At 32.7% G+C, this 26,452-nt stretch overlaps 1 protein-coding gene across 1 annotated transcript in view; it reads left to right on the top strand.

The window, feature by feature from the left end:
* LOC116416734 overlaps positions 1-26,452 on the top strand; it is a 185,108-nt gene that overhangs the window by 59,093 nt on the left and 99,563 nt on the right. The window contains exon 3 of the mRNA XM_031925996.1: positions 25,046-25,194. Within this exon, the coding sequence (XP_031781856.1) occupies positions 25,046-25,194 (149 nt within the window). The remainder of the gene's footprint in view (positions 1-25,045; positions 25,195-26,452) is intronic.

Below are 26,452 nucleotides of genomic sequence, written 5' to 3'. Positions count from 1 at the left end.
ATTTGGACTAAATCTTCAGATTTCGTCTTGCGATATGCGTGAATACATAGAGCAGACGTCGTTTTACATTCACAAACAGATATGTTTAAAAAACCAGATCATATCTGCACAGATGATACATCGCAGCATCTTTTTTATATGGACTAAATCTTTAGATTCCTTCTTGTGATATGCATAAATACGCAGTCCAGTCGTCGTTTCACATTTACGAACAGATATTATTCAAAAATTTGATCATACCTGCACACCTGAGACACCGCAGCATCTTTCTTTTATATGGACCAAATGTTCAGATTATGTCTTGTGACATGCGTAAATGCATAAAGCAGTTATCGGTTCTTATTCACAAACAGATATGTTTGAAAAACCAGATCATATCTGCACAGATGATTCTTCGCAGCATCCTTTTTATATGTCCAAATCTTTAGATTACGTCCTGTGATATGCGTAAATACACAGTGCAGACAGTATTTCTCACTCACAAAGAGATATGATTAAAATCAAATCCAAATTTGCACAAATAACTATTTGCATCATCCTTTTTATTTGGACTAAATCTTCAGATTATGTCTTGCGATATGCGTAAATACACAGTCCAGTCGTCGTTTTACATTTACAAACTGATATCTTTAAAAACAAAATCATATTTGCACAAATAACTATTTGCATCATCCTTTTTATTTGGACTAAATCTTCAGATTTTGTCTTGCGATATGCGTGAATACATAGAGCAGACGTCGTTTTACATTCACAAACAGATATGTTTAAAAAACCAGATCATATCTGCACAGATGATTCTTCGCAGCATCCTTTTTATATGTCCAAATCTTTAGATTACGTCCTGTGATATGCGTAAATACACAGTGCTTACAGCATTTCTCACTCACAAAGAGATATGATTAAAATCAAATCCAAATTTGCACAAATAACTATTTGCATCATCCTTTTTATTTGGTCTAAATCTTCAGATTTTGTCTTGCGATATGCGTGAATACATAGAGCAGACGTCGTTTTACATTCACAAACAGATATGTTTAAAAAACCAGATCATATCTGCACAGATGATACATCGCACCATCTTTTTTATATGGACTAAATCTTTAGATTCCTTCTTGCAATATGCGTAAATACACAGCCCAGTCGTCGTTTTGTATTTACAAACTGATATCTTTAAAATCAAATCCAAATTTGCACAAATAACTATTTGCATCATCCTTTTTATTTGGACTAAATCTTCAGATTTCGTCTTGCGATATGCGTGAATACATAGAGCAGACGTCGTTTTACATTCACAAACAGATATGTTTAAAAAACCAGATCATATCTGCACAGATGATACATCGCAGCATCTTTTTTATATGGACTAAATCTTTAGATTCCTTCTTGTGATATGCATAAATACACAGTCCAGTCGTCGTTTTACATTTACGAACAGATATTATTCAAAAATTTGATCATACCTGCACACCTGAGACACCGCAGCATCTTTTTTTTATATGGACCAAATGTTCAGATTATGTCTTGTGACATGCGTAAATGCATAAAGCAGTTATCGGTTCTTATTCACAAACAGATATGTTTGAAAAACCAGATCATATCTGCACAGATGATTCTTCGCAGCATCCTTTTTATATGTCCAAATCTTTAGATTACGTCCTGTGATATGCGTAAATACACAGTGCAGACAGTATTTCTCACTCACAAAGAGATATGATTAAAATCAAATCCAAATTTGCACAAATAACTATTTGCATCATCCTTTTTATTTGGACTAAATCTTCAGATTATGTCTTGCGATATGCGTAAATACACAGTCCAGTCGTCGTTTTACATTTACAAACTGATATCTTTAAAAACAAAATCATATTTGCACAAATAACTATTTGCATCATCCTTTTTATTTGGACTAAATCTTCAGATTTTGTCTTGCGATATGCGTGAATACATAGAGCAGACGTCGTTTTACATTCACAAACAGATATGTTTAAAAAACCAGATCATATCTGCACAGATGATTCTTCGCAGCATCCTTTTTATATGTCCAAATCTTTAGATTACGTCCTGTGATATGCGTAAATACACAGTGCTTACAGCATTTCTCACTCACAAAGAGATATGATTAAAATCAAATCCAAATTTGCACAAATAACTATTTGCATCATCCTTTTTATTTGGTCTAAATCTTCAGATTTTGTCTTGCGATATGCGTGAATACATAGAGCAGACGTCGTTTTACATTCACAAACAGATATGTTTAAAAAACCAGATCATATCTGCACAGATGATACATCGCACCATCTTTTTTATATGGACTAAATCTTTAGATTCCTTCTTGCAATATGCGTAAATACACAGCCCAGTCGTCGTTTTGTATTTACAAACTGATATCTTTAAAATCAAATCCAAATTTGCACAAATAACTATTTGCATCATCCTTTTTATTTGGACTAAATCTTCAGATTTCGTCTTGCGATATGCGTGAATACATAGAGCAGACGTCGTTTTACATTCACAAACAGATATGTTTAAAAAACCAGATCATATCTGCACAGATGATACATCGCAGCATCTTTTTTATATGGACTAAATCTTTAGATTCCTTCTTGTGATATGCATAAATACACAGTCCAGTCGTCGTTTTACATTTACGAACAGATATTATTCAAAAATTTGATCATACCTGCACACCTGAGACACCGCAGCATCTTTTTTTTATATGGACCAAATGTTCAGATTATGTCTTGTGACATGCGTAAATGCATAAAGCAGTTATCGGTTCTTATTCACAAACAGATATGTTTGAAAAACCAGATCATATCTGCACAGATGATTCTTCGCAGCATCCTTTTTATATGTCCAAATCTTTAGATTACGTCCTGTGATATGCGTAAATACACAGTGCAGACAGTATTTCTCACTCATAAAGAGATATGATTAAAATCAAATCCAATTTTGCACAAATAACTATTTGCATCATCCTTTTTATTTGGACTAAATCTTCAGATTATGTCTTGCGATATGCGTAAATACACAGTCCAGTCGTCGTTTTACATTTACAAACTGATATCTTTAAAAACAAAATCATATTTGCCCAAATAACTATTTGCATCATCCTTTTTATTTGCCCAAATAACTATTTGCATCATCCTTTTTATTTGGACTAAATCTTCAGATTTCGTCTTGCGATATGCGTGAATACATAGAGCAGACGTCGTTTTACATTCACAAACAGATATGTTTAAAAAACCAGATCATATCTGCACATATGATACATCGCAGCATCTTTTTTATATGGACCAGAAGTTCAGATTATGTCTTGCAATATGCGTAAATACACAGCCCAGTCGTCGTTTTTTATTTACGAACAGATATTTTTCAAAAATTAGATCATACCTGCACACATGATACATCGCAGGATCTTTTTTATATGGACCAAATGTTCAGATTATGTCTTGCGATATGCGTAAATACAGTCCAGTCGTCGTTTTACATTTACAAACTGATATCTTTAAAAACAAAATCATATTTGCCCAAATAACTATTTACATCATCCTTTTTATTTGGACTAAATCTTCAGATTTCGTCTTGCGATATGCGTGAATACATAGAGCAGACGTCGTTTTACTTTCACAAACAGATATGTTTAAAAAACCAGATCATATCTGCACAGATGATACATCGCAGCATCTTTTTTAGGTGGACTAAATCTTTAGATTCCTTCTTGTGATATGCGTAAATACACAGCCCAGTCGTCGTTTTGTATTTATGAACAGATATTTTTCAGAAATTAGATCATACCTGCATACATGATACATCGCAGAATCTTTTTTATATGGACCAAATGTTCAGATTACGTTCTGTGATATGCGTAAATACACAGTGCAGATAGCATTTCTCACTCACAAACAAATATGTTTAAAATCAAATCCAAATTTGCACAAATAACTATTTGCATCATCCTTTTTATTTGGACTAAATCTTTAGATTTCGTCTTGCGATATGTGTGAATACATAGAGCAGTCGTCGTTTTACATTCACAAACAGATATATTCAAAAATTAGATCATACCTGCACATATGATACATCGCAGCATCTTTTTTATATGGACCAAATGTTCAGATTATGTCTTGCGATATGCGTAAATACAGTCCAGTCGTCGTTTTACATTTACAAACTGATATCTTTAAAAACAAAATCATATTTACCCGAATAACTATTTGCATCATCCTTTTTATTTGGACTAAATCTTCAGATTTCGTCTTGCGATATGCGTGAATAGATAGAGCAGACGTTGTTTTACATTCACAAACAGATATGTTTAAAAAACCAGATCATATCTGCACAGATGATACATCGCAGTATCTTTTTTATATGGACTAAATCTTTAGATTCCTTCTTGCAATATGCGTAAATACACAGCCCAGTCGTCGTTTTGTTTTTACAAACTGATATCTTTAAAATCAAATCCAAATTTGCACAAATAACTATTTGCATCATCCTTTTTATTTGGACTAAATCTTCAGATTTTGTCTTGCGATATGCGTGAATACATAGAGCAGACGTCGTTTTACATTCACAAACAGATATGTTTAAAAAACCAGATCATATCTGCACAGATGATACATCGCAGCATCTTTTTTATATGGACTAAATCTTTAGATTCCTTCTTGCAATATGCGTAAATACACAGCCCAGTCGTCGTTTTGTATTTACAAACTGATATCTTTAAAATCAAATCCAAATTTGCAAAAATAACTATTTGCATCATCCTTTTTATTTGGACTAAATCTTCAGATTATGTCTTGCGATATGCGTAAATACACAGTCCAGTCGTCGTTTTACATCCACAAACAGATATGTTTAAAAAACCAGATCATATCTGCACAGATGAAACATCGCAGCATCTTTTTTATATGGACTAAATCTTTAGATTCCTTCTTGTGATATGCATAAATACACAGTCCAGTCGTCGTTTTACATTTACGAACAGATATTATTCAAAAATTAGATCATACCTGCACATATGATACATCGCAGCATCTTTTTTATATGGACCAAATGTTCAGATTATGTCTTGCAATATGCGTAAATACACAGCCCAGTCGTCGTTTTGTATTTACGAACAGATATTTTTCAAAAATTAGATCATACCTGCACACATGATACATCGCAGGATCATTTTTATATGGACCAAATGTTCAGATTATGTCTTGCGATATGCCTAAATACAGTCCAGTCGTCGTTTTACATTTACAAACTAATATCTTTAAAAACAAAGTCATATTTGCCCGAATAACTATTTGCATCATCCTTTTTATTTGGACTAAATCTTCAGATTTTGTCTTGCGATATGCGTGAATACATAGAGCAGACGTCGTTTTACATTAACAAACAGATATGTTTAAAAATCCAGATCATATCTGCACAGATGATACATCGCAGCATCTTTTTTATATGGACTAAATCTTTAGATTCCTTCTTGTGATATGCGTAAATACACAGTCCAGTCGTCGTTTTACATTTACGAACAGATATTTTTCCAAATTTTCATCATACCTGCACACCTGATACATCGCAGGATCATTTTTATATGGACCAAATCTTCAGATTATGTCTTGCGATATGCGTAAATACACAGTCCAGTCGTCGTTTTACATTTACAAACTGATATCTTTAAAAACAAAATCATATTTGCCCGAATAACTATTTACATCATCCTTTTTATTTGGACTAAATCTTCAGATTTCGTCTTGCGATATGCGTGAATACATAGAGCAGACGTCGTTTTACATTCACAAACAGATATGTTTAAAAAACCAGATCATATCTGCACAGATGATACATCGCAGCATCTTTTTTATATGGACTAAATCTTTAGATTCCTTCTTGTGATATGCATAAATACACAGTCCAGTCGTCGTTTTACATTTACGAACAGATATTATTCAAAAATTTGATCATACCTGCACACCTGAGACACCGCAGCATCTTTTTTTTATATGGACCAAATGTTCAGACTATGTCTTGTGACATGCGTAAATGCATAAAGCAGTTATCGGTTCTTATTCACAAACAGATATGTTTGAAAAACCAGATCATATCTGCACAGATGATTCTTCGCAGCATCCTTTTTATATGTCCAAATCTTTAGATTACGTCCTGTGATATGCGTAAATACACAGTGCAGACAGTATTTCTCACTCACAAAGAGATATGATTAAAATCAAATCCAAATTTGCACAAATAACTATTTGCATCATCCTTTTTATTTGGACTAAATCTTCAGATTATGTCTTGCGATATGCGTAAATACACAGTCCAGTCGTCGTTTTACATTTACAAACTGATATCTTTAAAAACAAAATCATATTTGCACAAATAACTATTTGCATCATCCTTTTTATTTGGACTAAATCTTCAGATTTTGTCTTGCGATATGCGTGAATACATAGAGCAGACGTCGTTTTACATTCACAAACAGATATGTTTAAAAAACCAGATCATATCTGCACAGATGATTCTTCGCAGCATCTTTTTTATATGGACTAAATCTTTAGATTCCTTCTTGCAATATGCGTAAATACACAGCCCAGTCGTCGTTTTGTATTTACAAACTGATATCTTTAAAATCAAATCCAAATTTGCAAAAATAACTATTTGCATCATCCTTTTTATTTGGACTAAATCTTCAGATTATGTCTTGCGATATGCGTAAATACACAGTCCAGTCGTCGTTTTACATCCACAAACAGATATGTTTAAAAAACCAGATCATATCTGCACAGATGATACATCGCAGCATCTTTTTTAGGTGGACTAAATCTTTAGATTCCTTCTTGTGATATGCGTAAATACACAGCCCAGTCGTCGTTTTGTATTTATGAACAGATATTTTTCAGAAATTAGATCATACCTGCATACATGATACATCGCAGAATCTTTTTTATATGGACCAAATGTTCAGATTACGTTCTGTGATATGCGTAAATACACAGTGCAGATAGCATTTCTCACTCACAAACAGATATGTTTAAAATCAAATCCAAATTTGCACAAATAACTATTTGCATCATCCTTTTTATTTGGACTAAATCTTCAGATTTCGTCTTGCGATATGCGTGAATACATAGAGCAGACGTCGTTTTACATTCACAAATAGATATGTTTAAAAAACCAGATCATATCTGCACAGATGAAACATCTCAGCATCTTTTTTATATGGACTAAATCTTTAGATTTCGTCTTGCGATATGTGTGAATACATAGAGCAGTCGTCGTTTTACATTCACAAACAGATATATTCAAAAATTAGATCATACCTGCACATATGATACATCGCAGCATCTTTTTTATATGGACCAAATGTTCAAATTATGTCTTGCAATATGCGTAAATACACAGCCCAGTCGTCGTTTTTTATTTACGAACAGTTATTTTTCAAAAATTAGATCATACCTGCACACATGATACATCGCAGGATCTTCTTTATATGGACCAAATGTTCAGATTATGTCTTGCGATATGCGTAAATACAGTCCAGTCGTCGTTTTACATTTACAAACTGATATCTTTAAAAAGAAAATCATATTTGCACAAATAACTATTTGCATCATCCTTTTTATATGGACTAAATCTTTAGATTTCGTCTTGCGATATGCGTAAATACACAGTCCAGTCGTCGTTTTACATTTACAAACTGATATCTTTAAAAACAAAATCATATTTGCCCAAATAACTATTTGCATCATCCTTTTTATTTGGACTAAATCTTCAGATTTCGTCTTGCGATATGCGTGAATACATAGAGCAGACGTCGTTTTACATTCACAAACAGATATGTTTAAAAAACCAGATCATATCTGCACAGATGATACATCGCAGCATCTTTTTTATATGGACCAAATGTTCAGATTATGTCTTGCAATATGCGTAAATACACAGCCCAGTCGTCGTTTTTTATTTACGAACAGTTATTTTTCAAAAATTAGATCATACCTGCACACATGATACATCGCAGGATCTTCTTTATATGGACCAAATGTTCAGATTATGTCTTGCGATATGCGTAAATACAGTCCAGTCGTCGTTTTACATTTACAAACTGATATCTTTAAAAAGAAAATCATATTTGCACAAATAACTATTTGCATCATCCTTTTTATATGGACTAAATCTTTAGATTTCGTCTTGCGATATGCGTAAATACACAGTCCAGTCGTCGTTTTACATTTACAAACTGATATCTTTAAAAACAAAATCATATTTGCCCAAATAACTATTTGCATCATCCTTTTTATTTGGACTAAATCTTCAGATTTCGTCTTGCGATATGCGTGAATACATAGAGCAGACGTCGTTTTACATTCACAAACAGATATGTTTAAAAAACCAGATCATATCTGCACAGATGAAACATCTCAGCATCTTTTTTATATGGACTAAATCTTTAGATTTCGTCTTGCGATATGTGTGAATACATAGAGCAGTCGTCGTTTTACATTCACAAACAGATATATTCAAAAATTAGATCATACCTGCACATATGATACATCGCAGCATCTTTTTTATATGGACCAAATGTTCAGATTATGTCTTGCGATATGCGTAAATACAGTCCAGTCGTCGTTTTACATTTACAAACTGATATCTTTAAAAACAAAATCATATTTACCCGAATAACTATTTGCATCATCCTTTTTATTTGGACTAAATCTTCAGATTTCGTCTTGCGATATGCGTGAATAGATAGAGCAGACGTTGTTTTACATTCACAAACAGATATGTTTAAAAAACCAGATCATATCTGCACAGATGATACATCGCAGTATCTTTTTTATATGGACTAAATCTTTAGATTCCTTCTTGCAATATGCGTAAATACACAGCCCAGTCGTCGTTTTGTTTTTACAAACTGATATCTTTAAAATCAAATCCAAATTTGCACAAATAACTATTTGCATCATCCTTTTTATTTGGACTAAATCTTCAGATTTTGTCTTGCGATATGCGTGAATACATAGAGCAGACGTCGTTTTACATTCACAAACAGATATGTTTAAAAAACCAGATCATATCTGCACACCTGAGACACCGCAGCATCTTTTTTTTATATGGACCAAATGTTCAGATTATGTCTTGTGACATGCGTAAATGCATAAAGCAGTTATCGGTTCTTATTCACAAACAGATATGTTTGAAAAACCAGATCATATCTGCACAGATGATTCTTCGCAGCATCCTTTTTATATGTCCAAATCTTTAGATTACGTCCTGTGATATGCGTAAATACACAGTGCAGACAGTATTTCTCACTCACAAAGAGATATGATTAAAATCAAATCCAAATTTGCACAAATAACTATTTGCATCATCCTTTTTATTTGGACTAAATCTTCAGATTATGTCTTGCGATATGCGTAAATACACAGTCCAGTCGTCGTTTTACATTTACAAACTGATATTTTTAAAAACAAAATCATATTTGCACAAATAACTATTTGCATCATCCTTTTTATTTGGACTAAATCTTCAGATTTTGTCTTGCGATATGCGTGAATACATAGAGCAGACGTCGTTTTACATTCACAAACAGATATGTTTAAAAAACCAGATCATATCTGCACAGATGATACATCGCAGCATCTTTTTTATATGGACTAAATCTTTAGATTCCTTCTTGCAATATGCGTAAATACACAGCCCAGTCGTCGTTTTCTATTTACAAACTGATATCTTTAAAATCAAATCCAAATTTGCACAAATAACTATTTGCATCATCCTTTTTATTTGGACTAAATCTTCAGATTTCGTCTTGCGATATGCGTGAATACATAGAGCAGACGTCGTTTTACATTCACAAACAGATATGTTTAAAAAACCAGATCATATCTGCACACCTGAGACACCGCAGCATCTTTTTTTTATATGGACCAAATGTTCAGATTATGTCTTGTGACATGCGTAAATGCATAAAGCAGTTATCGGTTCTTATTCACAAACAGATATGTTTGAAAAACCAGATCATATCTGCACAGATGATTCTTCGCAGCATCCTTTTTATATGTCCAAATCTTTAGATTACGTCCTGTGATATGCGTAAATACACAGTGCAGACAGTATTTCTCACTCACAAAGAGATATGATTAAAATCAAATCCAAATTTGCACAAATAACTATTTGCATCATCCTTTTTATTTGGACTAAATCTTCAGATTATGTCTTGCGATATGCGTAAATACACAGTCCAGTCGACGTTTTACATTTACAAACTGATATTTTTAAAAACAAAATCATATTTGCACAAATAACTATTTGCATCATCCTTTTTATTTGGACTAAATCTTCAGATTTTGTCTTGCGATATGCGTGAATACATAGAGCAGACGTCGTTTTACATTCACAAACAGATATGTTTAAAAAACCAGATCATATCTGCACAGATGATTCTTCGCAGCATCCTTTTTATATGTCCAAATCTTTAGATTACGTCCTGTGATATGCGTAAATACACAGTGCTTACAGCATTTCTCACTCACAAAGAGATATGATTAAAATCAAATCCAAATTTGCACAAATAACTATTTGCATCATCCTTTTTATTTGGACTAAATCTTCAGATTTTGTCTTGCGATATGCGTGAATACATAGAGCAGACGTCGTTTTACATTCACAAACAGATATGTTTAAAAAACCAGATCATATCTGCACAGATGATACATCGCAGCATCTTTTTTATATGGACTAAATCTTTAGATTCCTTCTTGCAATATGCGTAAATACACAGCCCAGTCGTCGTTTTGTATTTACAAACTGATATCTTTAAAATCAAATCCAAATTTGCACAAATAACTATTTGCATCATCCATTTTATTTGGACTAAATCTTCAGATTTCGTCTTGCGATATGCGTGAATACATAGAGCAGTCGTCGTTTTACATTCACAAACAGATATATTCAAAAATTAGATCATACCTGCACATATGATACATCGCAGCATCTTTTTTATATGGACCAAATGTTCAGATTATGTCTTGCGATATGCGTAAATACAGTCCAGTCGTCGTTTTACATTTACAAACTGATATCTTTAAAAACAAAATCATATTTGCCCGAATAACTATTTACATCATCCTTTTTATTTGGACTAAATCTTCAGATTTCGTCTTGCGATATGCGTGAATACATAGAGCAGACGTCGTTTTACATTCACAAACAGATATGTTTAAAAAACCAGATCATATCTGCACAGATGATACATCGCAGCATCTTTTTTATAAGGACTAAATCTTTAGATTTCGTCTTGCGATATGTGTGAATACATAGAGCAGTCGTCGTTTTACATTCATAAACAGATATATTCAAAAATTAGATCATACCTGCACATATGATACATCGCAGCATCTTTTTTATATGGACCAAATGTTCAGATTATGTCTTGCAATATGCGTAAATACACAGCCCAGTCGTCGTTTTGTATTTACGAACAGATATTTTTCAAAAATTAGATCATACCTGCACACATGATACATCGCAGGATCATTTTTATATGGACCAAATGTTCAGATTATGTCTTGCGATATGCCTAAATACAGTCCAGTCGTCGTTTTACATTTACAAACTAATATCTTTAAAAACAAAGTCATATTTGCCCGAATAACTATTTGCATCATCCTTTTTATTTGGACTAAATCTTCAGATTTTGTCTTGCGATATGCGTGAATACATAGAGCAGACGTCGTTTTTTATTAACAAACAGATATGTTTAAAAATCCAGATCATATCTGCAAAGATGATACATCGCAGCATCTTTTTTATATGGACTAAATCTTTAGATTCCTTCTTGTGATATGCGTAAATACACAGTCCAGTCGTCGTTTTACATTTACGAACAGATATTTTTCCAAATTTTCATCATACCTGCACACCTGATACATCGCAGGATCATTTTTATATGGACCAAATCTTCAGATTATGTCTTGCGATATGCGTAAATACACAGTCCAGTCGTCGTTTTACATTTACAAACTGATATCTTTAAAAACAAAATCATATTTGCCCGAATAACTATTTACATCATCCTTTTTATTTGGACTAAATCTTCAGATTTCGTCTTGCGATATGCGTGAATACATAGAGCAGACGTCGTTTTACATTCACAAACAGATATGTTTAAAAAACCAGATCATATCTGCACAGATGATACATCGCAGCATCTTTTTTATATGGACTAAATCTTTAGATTCCTTCTTGTGATATGCATAAATACACAGTCCAGTCGTCGTTTTACATTTACGAACAGATATTATTCAAAAATTTGATCATACCTGCACACCTGAGACACCGCAGCATCTTTTTTTTATATAGACCAAATGTTCAGATTATGTCTTGTGACATGCGTAAATGCATAAAGCAGTTATCGGTTCTTATTCACAAACAGATATGTTTGAAAAACCAGATCATATCTGCACAGATGATTCTTCGCAGCATCCTTTTTATATGTCCAAATCTTTAGATTACGTCCTGTGATATGCGTAAATACACAGTGCAGACAGTATTTCTCACTCACAAAGAGATATGATTAAAATCAAATCCAAATTTGGACAAATAACTATTTGCATCATCCTTTTTATTTGGACTAAATCTTCAGATTATGTCTTGCGATATGCGTAAATACACAGTCCAGTCGTCGTTTTACATTTACAAACTGATATCTTTAAAAACAAAATCATATTTGCACAAATAACTATTTGCATCATCCTTTTTATTTGGACTAAATCTTCAGATTTTGTCTTGCGATATGCGTGAATACATAGAGCAGACGTCGTTTTACATTCACAAACAGATATGTTTAAAAAACCAGATCATATCTGCACAGATGATTCTTCGCAGCATCCTTTTTATATGTCCAAATCTTTAGATTACGTCCTGTGATATGCGTAAATACACAGTGCTTACAGCATTTCTCACTCACAAAGAGATATGATTAAAATCAAATCCAAATTTGCACAAATAACTATTTGCATCATCCTTTTTATTTGGACTAAATCTTCAGATTTTGTCTTGCGATATGCGTGAATACATAGAGCAGACGTCGTTTTACATTCACAAACAGATATGTTTAAAAAACCAGATCATATCTGCACAGATGATAAATCGCAGCATCTTTTTTATATGGACTAAATCTTTAGATTCCTTCTTGCAATATGCGTAAATACACAGCCCAGTCGTCGTTTTCTATTTACAAACTGATATCTTTAAAATCAAATCCAAATTTGCAAAAATAACTATTTGCATCATCCTTTTTATTTGGACTAAATCTTCAGATTATGTCTTGCGATATGCGTAAATACACAGTCCAGTCGTCGTTTTACATCCACAAACAGATATGTTTAAAAAACCAGATCATATCTGCACAGATGAAACATCTCAGCATCTTTTTTATAAGGACTAAATCTTTAGATTTCGTCTTGCGATATGTGTGAATACATAGAGCAGTCGTCGTTTTACATTCATAAACAGATATATTCAAAAATTAGATCATACCTGCACACATGATACATCGCAGGATCATTTTTATATGGACCAAATGTTCAGATTATGTCTTGCGATATGCCTAAATACAGTACAGTCGTCGTTTTACATTTACAAACTAATATCTTTAAAAACAAAGTCATATTTGCCCGAATAACTATTTGCATCATCCTTTTTATTTGGACTAAATCTTCAGATTTTGTCTTGCGATATGCGTGAATACATAGAGCAGACGTGGTTTTTTATTAACAAACAGATATGTTTAAAAATCCAGATCATATCTGCAAAGATGATACATCGCAGCATCTTTTTTATATGGACTAAATCTTTAGATTCCTTCTTGTGATATGCGTAAATACACAGTCCAGTCGTCGTTTTACATTTACGAACAGATATTTTTCCAAATTTTCATCATACCTGCACACCTGATACATCGCAGGATCATTTTTATATGGACCAAATCTTCAGATTATGTCTTGCGATATGCGTAAATACACAGTCCAGTCGTCGTTTTACATTTACAAACTGATATCTTTAAAAACAAAATCATATTTGCCCGAATAACTATTTACATCATCCTTTTTATTTGGACTAAATCTTCAGATTTTGTCTTGCGATATGCGTGAATACATAGAGCAGACGTCGTTTTACATTCACAAACAGATATGTTTAAAAAACCAGATCATATCTGCACAGATGATACATCGCAGCATCTTTTTTATATGGACTAAATCTTTAGATTCCTTCTTGTGATATGCATAAATACACAGTCCAGTCGTCGTTTTACATTTACGAACAGATATTATTCAAAAATTTGATCATACCTGCACACCTGAGACACCGCAGCATCTTTTTTTTATATGGACCAAATGTTCAGATTATGTCTTGTGACATGCGTAAATGCATAAAGCAGTTATCGGTTCTTATTCACAAACAGATATGTTTGAAAAACCAGATCATAGCTGCACAGATGATTCTTCGCAGCATCCTTTTTATATGTCCAAATCTTTAGATTACGTCCTGTGATATGCGTAAATACACAGTGCAGACAGTATTTCTCACTCATAAAGAGATATGATTAAAATCAAATCCAATTTTGCACAAATAACTATTTGCATCATCCTTTTTATTTGGACTAAATCTTCAGATTATGTCTTGCGATATGCGTAAATACACAGTCCAGTCGTCGTTGTACATTTACAAACTGATATCTTTAAAAACAAAATCATATTTGCCCAAATAACTATTTGCATCATCCTTTTTATTTGGACTAAATCTTCAGATTTCGTCTTGCGATATGCGTGAATACATAGAGCAGACGTCGTTTTACATTCACAAACAGATATGTTTAAAAAACCAGATCATATCTGCACAGATGATACATCGCAGCATCTTTTTTATATGGACTAAATCATTAGATTCCTTCTTGTGATATGCATAAATACACAGTCCAGTCGTCGTTTTACATTTACGAACAGATATTATTCAAAAATTTGATCATACCTGCACACCTGAGACACCGCAGCATCTTTTTTTTATATGGACCAAATGTTCAGATTATGTCTTGTGACATGCGTAAATGCATAAAGCAGTTATCGGTTCTTATTCACAAACAGATATGTTTGAAAAACCAGATCATATCTGCACAGATGATTCTTCGCAGCATCCTTTTTATATGTCCAAATCTTTAGATTACGTCCTGTGATATGCGTAAATACACAGTGCAGACAGTATTTCTCACTCATAAAGAGATATGATTAAAATCAAATCCAATTTTGCACAAATAACTATTTGCATCATCCTTTTTATTTGGACTAAATCTTCAGATTATGTCTTGCGATATGCGTAAATACACAGTCCAGTCGTCGTTTTACATTTACAAACTGATATCTTTAAAAACAAAATCATATTTGCCCAAATAACTATTTGCATCATCCTTTTTATTTGGACTAAATCTTCAGATTTCGTCTTGCGATATGCGTGAATACATAGAGCAGACGTCGTTTTACATTCACAAACAGATATGTTTAAAAAACCAGATCATATCTGCACAGATGATACATCGCAGCATCTTTTTTATATGGACTAAATCTTTAGATTCCTTCTTGTGATATGCATAAATACACAGTCCAGTCGTCGTTTTACATTTACGAACAGATATTATTCAAAAATTTGATCATACCTGCACACCTGAGACACCGCAGCATCTTTTTTTTATATGGACCAAATGTTCAGATTATGTCTTGTGACATGCGTAAATGCATAAAGCAGTTATCGGTTCTTATTCACAAACAGATATGTTTGAAAAACCAGATCATATCTGCTCAGATGATTCTTCGCAGCATCCTTATTATATGTCCAAATCTTTAGATTACGTCCTGTGATATGCGTAAATACACAGTGCAGACAGTAGTTCTCACTCACAAAGAGATATGATTAAAATCAAATCCAAATTTGCACAAATAACTATTTGCATCATCCTTTTTATTTGGACTAAATCTTCAGATTATGTCTTGCGATATGCGTAAATACACAGTCCAGTCGTCGTTTTACATTTACAAACTGATATCTTTAAAAACAAAATCATATTTGCCCAAATAACTATTTGCATCATCCTTTTTATTTGGACTAAATCTTCAGATTTCGTCTTGCGATATGCGTGAATACATAGAGCAGACGTCGTTTTACATTCACAAACAGATATGTTTAAAAAACCAGATCATATCTGCACAGATGATACATCGCAGCATCTTTTTTATATGGACTAAATCTTTAGATTCCTTCTTGTGATATGCATAAATACACAGTCCAGTCGTCGTTTTACATTTACGAACAGATATTATTCAAAAATTTGATCATACCTGCACACCTGAGACACCGCAGCATCTTTTTTTATATGGACCAAATGTTCAGATTATGTCTTGTGACATGCGTAAATGCATAAAGCAGTTATCGGTTCTTATTCACAAACAGATATGTTTGAAAAACCAGATCATATCTGCACAGATGATTCTTCGCAGCATCCTTTTTATATGTCCAAATCTTTAGATTACGTCCTGTGATATGCGTAAATACACAGTGCAGACAGTATTTCTCACTCACAAAGAGATATGATTAAAATCAAATCCAAATTTGCACAAATAACTATTTGCATCATCCTTTTTATTTGGACTAAATCTTCAGATTATGTCTTGCGATATGCGTAAATACACAGTCCAGTCGTCGTTTTACATTTACAAACTGATATCTTTAAAAACAAAATCATATTTGCACAAATAACTATTTGCATCATCCTTTTTATTTGGACTAAATCTTCAGATTTTGTCTTGCGATATGCGTGAATACATAGAGCAGACGTCGTTTTACATTCACAAACAAATATGTTTAAAAAACCAGATCATATCTGCACAGATGATACATCGCAGCATCTTTTTATATGGACTAAATCTTTAGATTCCTTCTTGTGATATGCGTAAATACACAGCCCAGTCGTCGTTTTGTATTTATGAACAGATATTTTTCAGAAATTAGATCATACCTGCATACATGATACATCGCAGAATCTTTTTTATATGGACCAAATGTTCAGATTACGTTCTGTGATATGCGTAAATACACAGTGCAGATAGCATTTCTCACTCACAAACAGATATGTTTAAAATCAAATCCAAATTTGCACAAATAACTATTTGCATCATCCTTTTTATTTGGACTAAATCTTCAGATTTCGTCTTGCGATATGCGTGAATACATAGAGCAGACGTCGTTTTACATTCACAAACAGATATGTTTAAAAAACCAGATCATATCTGCACAGATGAAACATCTCAGCATCTTTTTTATATGGACTAAATCTTTAGATTTCGTCTTGCGATATGAGTGAATACATAGAGCAGTCGTCGTTTTATATTCACAAACAGATATATTCAAAAATTAGATCATACCTGCACATATGATACATCGCAGCATCTTTTTTATATGGACTAAATCTTTAGATTTCGTCTTGCGATATGTGTGAATACATAGAGCAGTCGTCGTTTTACATTCACAAACAGATATATTCAAAAATTAGATCATACCTGCACATATGATACATCGCAGGATCTTTTTTATATGGACCAAATGTTCAGATTATGTCTTGCGATATGCGTAAATACAGTCCAGTCGTCGTTTTACATTTACAAACTGATATCTTTAAAAACAAAATCACATTTGCACAAATAACTATTTGCATCATCCTTTTTATTTGGACTAAATCTTCAGATTTCGTCCTGTGATATGCGTAAATATAGAGTGCTGTCGTCATTTCTCATTCACAAACAGATGTCTTTAAAAACAAAATCATATTTGCACAAATAACTATTTGCATCATCCTTTTTATATGGACTAAATCTTTACATTACTTCTTGTGATATGCGTTAATACACAGTGTAGTCGTCATTTCTCATTCACAAATAGATATCGTTAAAAACAAATCCATATTTGCACAAATAACTATTTGCATCATCCTTTTTATGTGGACTAAATCTTCATGTTTCGTCTTGCGATATGCGTGAATACATAGAGCAGTCGTCGTTTTACATTCACAAACAGTTATGTTTAAAAAACCAGATCATATATGCACAGATGATACATCGCAGCATCTTTTTTATATGGCCCAAATGTTCAGATTATGTCTTATGATATGCGTAAATGCATAAAGCGGTTATCGTTTCTGATTCACAAACAGATATGTTTGAAAAACCAGATCATATCGGCACAGATGATTCTTCGCAGCATCTTTTTTATATGGACCAAATCTTCAGATTTCGTCTTGTGATATGCGTAAATACACAGTCCAGTCGTCGTTTTACATTTACAGACTGATATCTTTAAAAACAAAATCATATTTGCACAAATAACTATTTGCAGCATCTTTTTTATATGGACCCAATCTTCAGATTACGCCCTGTGATATGCGTTAATACACAGTGCAGTCGTCATATGTCATTCACAAACAGATGTCTTTAAATCGAAACCATATTTGCACAAATAACTATTTGCAGCATCCCTTTCATTCTGACCAAATCCAAAGTCATCACTAATTATTCACAAACATATGTTTAAAAACCAGATCATACCTGCACAGATTATTCTTCGCAGCATCCTTTTGTGTATATATACATACACACAAAAGGATATATATGGGTGGATCTCTGTGAAATCGAAAATTAAAAATTTTAATTTCTGCCTAAACTGTACATATATATTTTATATGTTGTACCTGACTCAACAAAAAAAAATCACCGCAATTTCTCTAATATATATATATATATATATATATATATATATATATATATATATATATATATATATATATATATATATATAGTTATATATATATATATATATATATTAGAGAAAATTTTACAAAAAAAGTTTATCCATGTCTATAGTGCAAAATGCTTCCCAGAGGAGCTATAAAATAATTAATTTGTGCTGAAAACCCAAAAATTACCAAAATTGACATCTTTGTCTCCCGACAATTTTGGTAAAAAGTTATTTAAAAATCTGAAAAAATATTTTAACCTCGACATTTCAAAATTCGAAATGGTGGATCCAAAATGGCAGACATTATACAACCACCAAAACTATTTTACCGCAATGAACGATTTTAAATCAGTTTAAAGTATCGGTATGGGAGTTTAAGGGGCCGCTGAATCTTATTTTAACCTCGAAATTTCAAAATTCAATATGACCAATATAAACTGGCGGATATTTATCATAACCCACCCGCAGGCTCTCTCGCGAAAAGCCCCTGCTAACGCGCAACCCGCCGAACACGCCACGCACGCTGCAGCGCTTATCACCGCGGCGCGCCGCTAGGCGGCTGCGCATTACCCACAAGTGAAGTAGCGTCGCGGAGGGCACATAAGGAGGCCGGGTCCAGCGCTGTACCTCGCCCCTCTTCCAACAGCCTAATGCTGCAAGTACACAGCTCGTGTCCAATGACAACTTGTGCAAAGACTTCAGCAAATAAAACTGTTTTGTGGCAAAGGAATTTATTGCTTTCAAGTGATTTATTTCATCCCTCTTTTTTACCTACACCCCCGACCCCTTCCCACGTTTAGCAACCCATAGAAAGGAATATTTTCTTCAAGGAATGCTTTCTTCATCGGCGACTTTTTCTCCAAGAGTCTTTTTCAGGATAGTTGGTGAGCAAGTCCATCAGCGGCTTTATTCATAGGCGACTTTTTCTCCAACAGTCCTTTTTAAGATAGTTAATAGGTACATTAATAGATACATTGGCGACTTCTTCTTCAACATCCTTTTTAAGGCAGTTGTTGAGTAAGTCTTACTTTATCGGCAACTCCTTGTTCAACTGTACTAGCCGTAATTTTGTTATTTCTAACATTTTTTTTGTTTTGGTTGTGCTTTCTCATATCCTACAACAATGTCCTCTCCTGCGAAAAAATATCGTATCGATAGATTTGTGATACATGTAGAAAATCCTATTACAAACTACATGATTTGTCATCTCCAAACGTCAGTATGAGTGTTGATTTTGAATCAGAGACGGCCTCACCTTCGGTTTCAAATACGGATGCACCTATGCACCTATGCAAGATGATCTTACAGATATTTTAACTGGACTTAAAAACAAATTCCAAACCCTGCCGGAGAACGATTCATTACGTGTCAGTATTCTTACTATTTTGCCCGAACACTGGGCAATACGTAAAATTATGAACCAATTTGGTGTGTCTCACAGAATGGCTCGTAAAGCAAAACAGTTAAGAGAATCAGATGGAGTTTTGGCTTCTCCTGTTGCAAAACGTGGAAAAATATTACCTGCAGAAACTACTCAGAAAGTTGAAGATTTTTACGAAAATGATCTTAACAGCAGAATTATGCCAAATAAAAAAGATACCGTCAGTATTTATTTATATGGTGAAAAAATAAAAGTGCAGAAAAGATTATTACTTACTGATATTAAGAACCTTCATAATCAATTTAAAGAACAGTTTCCTGAACATCCGATTGGGCTTACCAAGTTTGCGGAACTGAGACCAAAATGTTGTGTCTTTGCAGGATCCTCTGGTACAAACACCAAAATTTCAAGGCGATGATTGACGCAGTAAATATAGATAAAATCTCAAACAATATTCTGAAGAATTATAAAGATTGTTTGAATTTTGTTCTATGTGAGGATCCCAAACCAAGTTGTTATTTGAATGAATGCAAATTTTGTCCGGACATTCAAAAGTTTTCTAATTACGTTGAGAACATTATGGATGAGCACAATATTGATCAAGTCATCTTCAGCACGTGGCAATCAACCGATAGATACACTTTGATAAAACAATGCCTAACACCGCAAGAATTTATTGAAACTTTATGTTCTAGCCTAGAAAAGTTGATACCTCATCACTTCATCGCTAAGGAACAATCAAAGTTTATTTCTGGGAAGAAAAATAATCTTTCAGATGAAGAGGTTCTTGCTCAATTGGATTTTGCTGAGAACTATGCTTTTACAGCCCAAGATGCTGCACAGGCATTTCATTTTAATAATGATCAAAGTACGATTTTTCCTGCTGTTGTTTATTATAAATCTGAAGGCAAGCTAAAGCATTTCAGTACAGTATCTATGTCCGACTGTACTACTCATGATGCCACTGCAGTATACAGAATGCAGCAAAAGCTTATACCTGAAATTCGAAAGGTTTGTCCCACAGTAAAAAAGGTAATATATGCTACTGATGGTGCTAAACAGCATTTTAAAAATCGTTATCAAATGAGTAGTTTAATGAGTCGTAAGAGAGATTTTGGCGTTGATGCTGAATGGCACTGTTTTGCAACAGCACACGGAAAGGTAGTTACGATGGAGTTGGAGCGATAGTAAAGAGAGAAGCTACAAGAGCGAGCTTACAAGCTGCAAAAAATAAAGCAATTCTAGATGTTAAAGCTCTTTATTCATGGGCTAATGGGCGATCATTCAATATAAAATTTTTCTTATACACCAAAAAAGATCACGAACAAATTCGTCAATTCCTAACAAAGAGATTTAAAAACTGTCCACCTGTCACAAACATACAAATGGGGCATGGATTGATCCCAGAAAGTAATGAAACGTTGAAAGTCATGCATTACTCAAATGCCAATGAACCTAGGAACAGAGTAATTTATGATATCGGCGAAAGCCATTTATCTCCAGTAAAAACTCCACGAACGAGGAGCCAGAATTGATAAGAGTGCACAAAATGTCATTAAAGATTGATTAATTTGGCTAAATTATATATTTTTTTCATCCACGCAGGCATATACATATACACAGAACAATAGAAAAATGTAAGTGCAAAAACCGCAGACAGATAATTCTAAATCTAATAGACCGGAAAAATATAAGATTCATGTGCACAAATACTGATTCCGATAATACATTTATAACCATTTACCTCACAAACCCCCATATCGATACTTTAAATTGATCTAAAATCATTTGTTGCGGTAAAATTGGTTTAGTGGCGGTATAATGTCCGCCATTTTGGATCCACCATTTTAAATTTTGAAATTTCGAGGTCAAGCTAAGATTCAATGACCCTGAAAACCCCCATATCGATACTTTAAACTGATATAAAATCATTTGTTGCGGTAAAATTGGTTTGTGGTGGTATAATGCCCGCCATTTTGATTCCGCCATTTTTGATTTTGGAATTCCGTCAGCATTGTCAATAATATGTCCTATCATGAGTTGTACATGCTTTTTGGTGGGATATTTCACAAATTAGAACATTTTTACTATTGTTTTTGTTGAATGTGCTATGAAAACGTGGCTTTCAGGCTCCATATTTTATGCGCCACATTGGATTTTTGAAAAGGCCAGAACTTTTTCAAAAGCCCTTGACCAGATGATCATTTTGAGACCTCAAACGTCTTGTTAGGTTAACCCAAATTTTGGGTGCACTGATGGTCCGGTTGACGTGAAACGTCCCATATATATATATATATATATATATATATATATATATATATATATATATATATATATATATATATATATATATATATATATATATATTCCTATTATACTATAATATCATAAACACAATATACCCTACTAGCACAAAACGTTTTTAAATGTTTTAAATACATATAGCTTGTAAATGTTGATACGTTTGTGAATGTTGGCTTAAGAAATGTTTTCTCACAGCTTAGACGTCGTTGGAAATGATCGCTATTCGATATTAATAAAACCATGTACCTTTCTATAAAATATTCACATAGTGTTTTAAAAACAGTTAACCGTTAAACATAACTGAACAAACAACATGTAATATTTGTCCTTATTCAAAATATTGAATGTTTTCAAAAATGTTAAAATTATAATATGGGATGAAATATTGATGGTATCTAGACATGCTTATAAATCAATAAATACATTTTTAAGATTTGTGTATCAATAACAATCCTTTCGGAGGGAAAATCATCGTTTTGTCTGATGATTTTAGATAAACACTTTCTATAGTACGCCATGGCGATCGTACAAAAATGATGAAGTTATGTTTAAAAAGAAGTAAATTATGGTTGTCTTTCATGAAATTATTATTAAATGAAAATTTGAGATTACAGAATGAAGATCATGAATTTTAAAATTGTGTTCTCAATGTAGGAGAAAATAAAATTGCAACAAAATTTTAATTACGAAACAACGTTAGAAGAATTCTATAAAAATTTATTAGTAATAATGATTTGATTATAGAAAATTCCGGACATAAAATTAATCTATATGATTTATCGTTGAAAAATGGTTATCTCATTACCTTAAAATTCTGATATGTATAAAATTAATGGAAATATAGTTGAAAATATTGATGGAAAGAGTTTTGTATTTTATAGTGATGATAAAATTGAAAAAGAAAATTATGACAATTTGATAGACTTAATACTAACTGAATATCTTAATTCGTTGATACCAAAATAATTACGACCATATAATGATAAATATTAAAAAGAGGTACGATTGTTAGTTGTTTAAAAAAATTGGATACCGATTGTGGCTTTTGTAATAGAACAAGAATGATTATTAAGGATATTAACAAACTTATATTAGTTGGACAAATCATTACTGATAAGTATTCTGGTACACTCGTCTTATTGCCACGACTTGATCTAAGACCATCGTTAGATGAGATTAAGTTTTGGTATAATTATAAACAGATCTGAATGTCAATCTTTTGACAAAGTTGGAATATATTTGCGCACTACAGTATTTAGTCATAGTCAATTATATGTTGCTTTGTCAAGAAATAACTCAAAGTTATTTTTAAGTAAGGAGTCTATTTGCGAGTAAGATGTGGATTTATTAAAAGATAAAAAGAAACGAAGAAAACTGAACACTAATACAAAAATATATAGATAAAACATAGTATATTCGGAAATCTTGTTAAATTAATTTAATTTTTTACATGATAAATTATATTTGATTTATTTATGTAAAATATACCGAAAACAACTTCTAACTTCATGGACGATGTTCAGATGAGAAGAGCATCACTAGCATATGAAATATACCGAAAAATACTTTTGAATTACTGTAGGCAATGTCCAGGTGCCAGGATGATCCCTGCGTCGAGGCGACATCATCTAAAGAGAAGAGTGTAACTTAAACATAAAGTTTACCAAAAAATACTTTTGAATTCTTGTAGACAACGTCCAGGTGTCAGGAAGACCCCCGGATCGACGAAACATCATCTGAAGAGAAGAGCGTCACTTAAACATAAAGTATACTAAAAGTACTTTCTAATTCTTGTAGACGGTGTTTAGGTATCAGGATGGCCCCCAAAAAAACCGCACGTATATCATATCGTTTGAATAGTCTTTATCATGATTATACTCAGCATCATCTGATCTTGACCACATCCAAAAATTTTAATTTAGCATTTTCATACATTTAAATTTGTACTATTAGTAAATAAAAGAAATAAATATTTCTGTTTCATGTATAAAGAGATAGGTATGTTTGTACGCACGTACGTACGTACGCTACTTTGCAAATGCTTATTGTTAATGCTTGCAAAAACAAATTATTTAAAATTTATGATTTCCGAGATGAATCCACGTGTTTATGAGCAAAGATTACAATCAATGTTAAAATATTCTCCGATTCATTTAACGAAATACAGGGACGTTTACAGAAAACATCGTTTTTCAAAATAAATAATTTTAATATTACGTAGAAGATTTTCTTTGTAAATCTTTTTTTCACGGTTTAAAAGTATTGTGCTCCCTTAAATAAAGATTCCCAAACAGTCTGTAGTTGCTTTTATGATATGCTGTTTATAACAAAGAAAAACTCTTATGTTTTTTACGAAACAGGCTATTTCATGTCTATAATGACTGGACAATTATACGAACGACACAGTCGTGTGCAATCAACTTATTTGCATTTGTACCGCGACACCCTAATAATTGAAAGATTATATTAATTATTACTTAAAAAAAATTTAATTAATTGATTTGTTTAATATTTTTCTAGGTTGAAATATGTTATTGAGGAAAAGCGTGAGGGATACAAAGTATCTATGCGTCTTACGATAAAAGGATTTAATGAGAACGATGTGGGTAGCTATAGTTGCATATCAAGTAACAGTTTAGGAAAAGTCGAAGGCGTATCAAGATTATACAGTAAATTTCTTTATTTTATTAAACTTTTCAATATTAATATAAAATTATATATTTACCTATATTATATTTTGGAGATACTCCCTCACCTGCAGCCCCCTCCCCACAGTGCCCCCTACCCAATAACGTGAAAATCATTTATTTTTACGTTATTTTTTAAAATATGAAAGCCCACCTCCCTCCCGCAGCCCCCCCCCCCCCCCCACAGCTTCACACCTTTTACCGATTTATACAACAGTACTGATAAATTATGACAGTTTCCACAAATACGGAACAGTAAAGTATGATAACAACTACTGTCACGTGTGTACACACGTCACGGGTTTCTAATTACTATAAGAAGACGAGTAGAAAAGTGCATTGCGGTGGCGGCCGTGGTGCGACAACAAAACGTCTGCCTTGCAAGCCAGAGGATCTCGGATCAAGCCCGGGGTCCATCACATTTTCGTTGCACTCTTCACATGTAACACTACTTTCTGTATAAATTTCGAAAATGTTTCAAGTTCAAAATTTTTGTCGAAAGTTTTCCACACCATCCAAAAGGTACTCTCAGAAGCACATTATATTAGAGTGATAATACAATGTACTTGATTTTTTTTTTTTATTTGTAGGTGCGTTAATTCTTTTTTAATTACATTGCATGAAAATATTGTATATAATTCGATCATGTCATGAAATTATATAAAACTATTCGTAAAATTATGGTTATTAATATAAATGAATTTTCTTCTTAGGTTGATTCATTTAAAAACAATATGATCATTACTAATCGATTTTCATCAATTAGAATGTGTATGCAATCATCTAAGAAAAAACCGTTTAGTATTTATCCATAACCGCCCCAATGAAAAATCGAGGGTGAATTTTTAGCATTTAAAATAAAGTTATAGAGTTAACACGGTCTATTGTGTAGGGAATTTACTCCTTTAGTCTTTATTAAAATTAATTACAACAGTTAAAATTGCTAATGAACAGTAATTATAGTTACATGATAGAAACTAACGGAGTCAATTCCCTGCGCAGCATGTTTTGACAGTAGAATTTCTGACTTTAATACGTTTAATAAATTGTTAATAAACTAATAAATAAAATAACTAATGGACAGTAATTATAGTTGGTTACATGACAGAGACTAACAGAGTCAATTCCCTGCATAGCATGCTTCGGAAGTAGAAAAAAACTAAAAGTGACAAAACTAAATAAAAATTTGATTTATTTCGTATACTAAGCAAATTCATAATATTAATGTACTCAGTGAAGC

This window comes from Nasonia vitripennis (genome assembly GCF_009193385.2).
Source record: "Nasonia vitripennis strain AsymCx chromosome 3 unlocalized genomic scaffold, Nvit_psr_1.1 chr3_random0007, whole genome shotgun sequence".
In the NCBI taxonomy this organism is placed as follows: domain Eukaryota; kingdom Metazoa; phylum Arthropoda; class Insecta; order Hymenoptera; family Pteromalidae; genus Nasonia; species Nasonia vitripennis.
The sequence above is the reverse complement of the archived record's forward strand: the minus strand, read 5'-3'. Positions and strand labels throughout refer to the sequence as shown.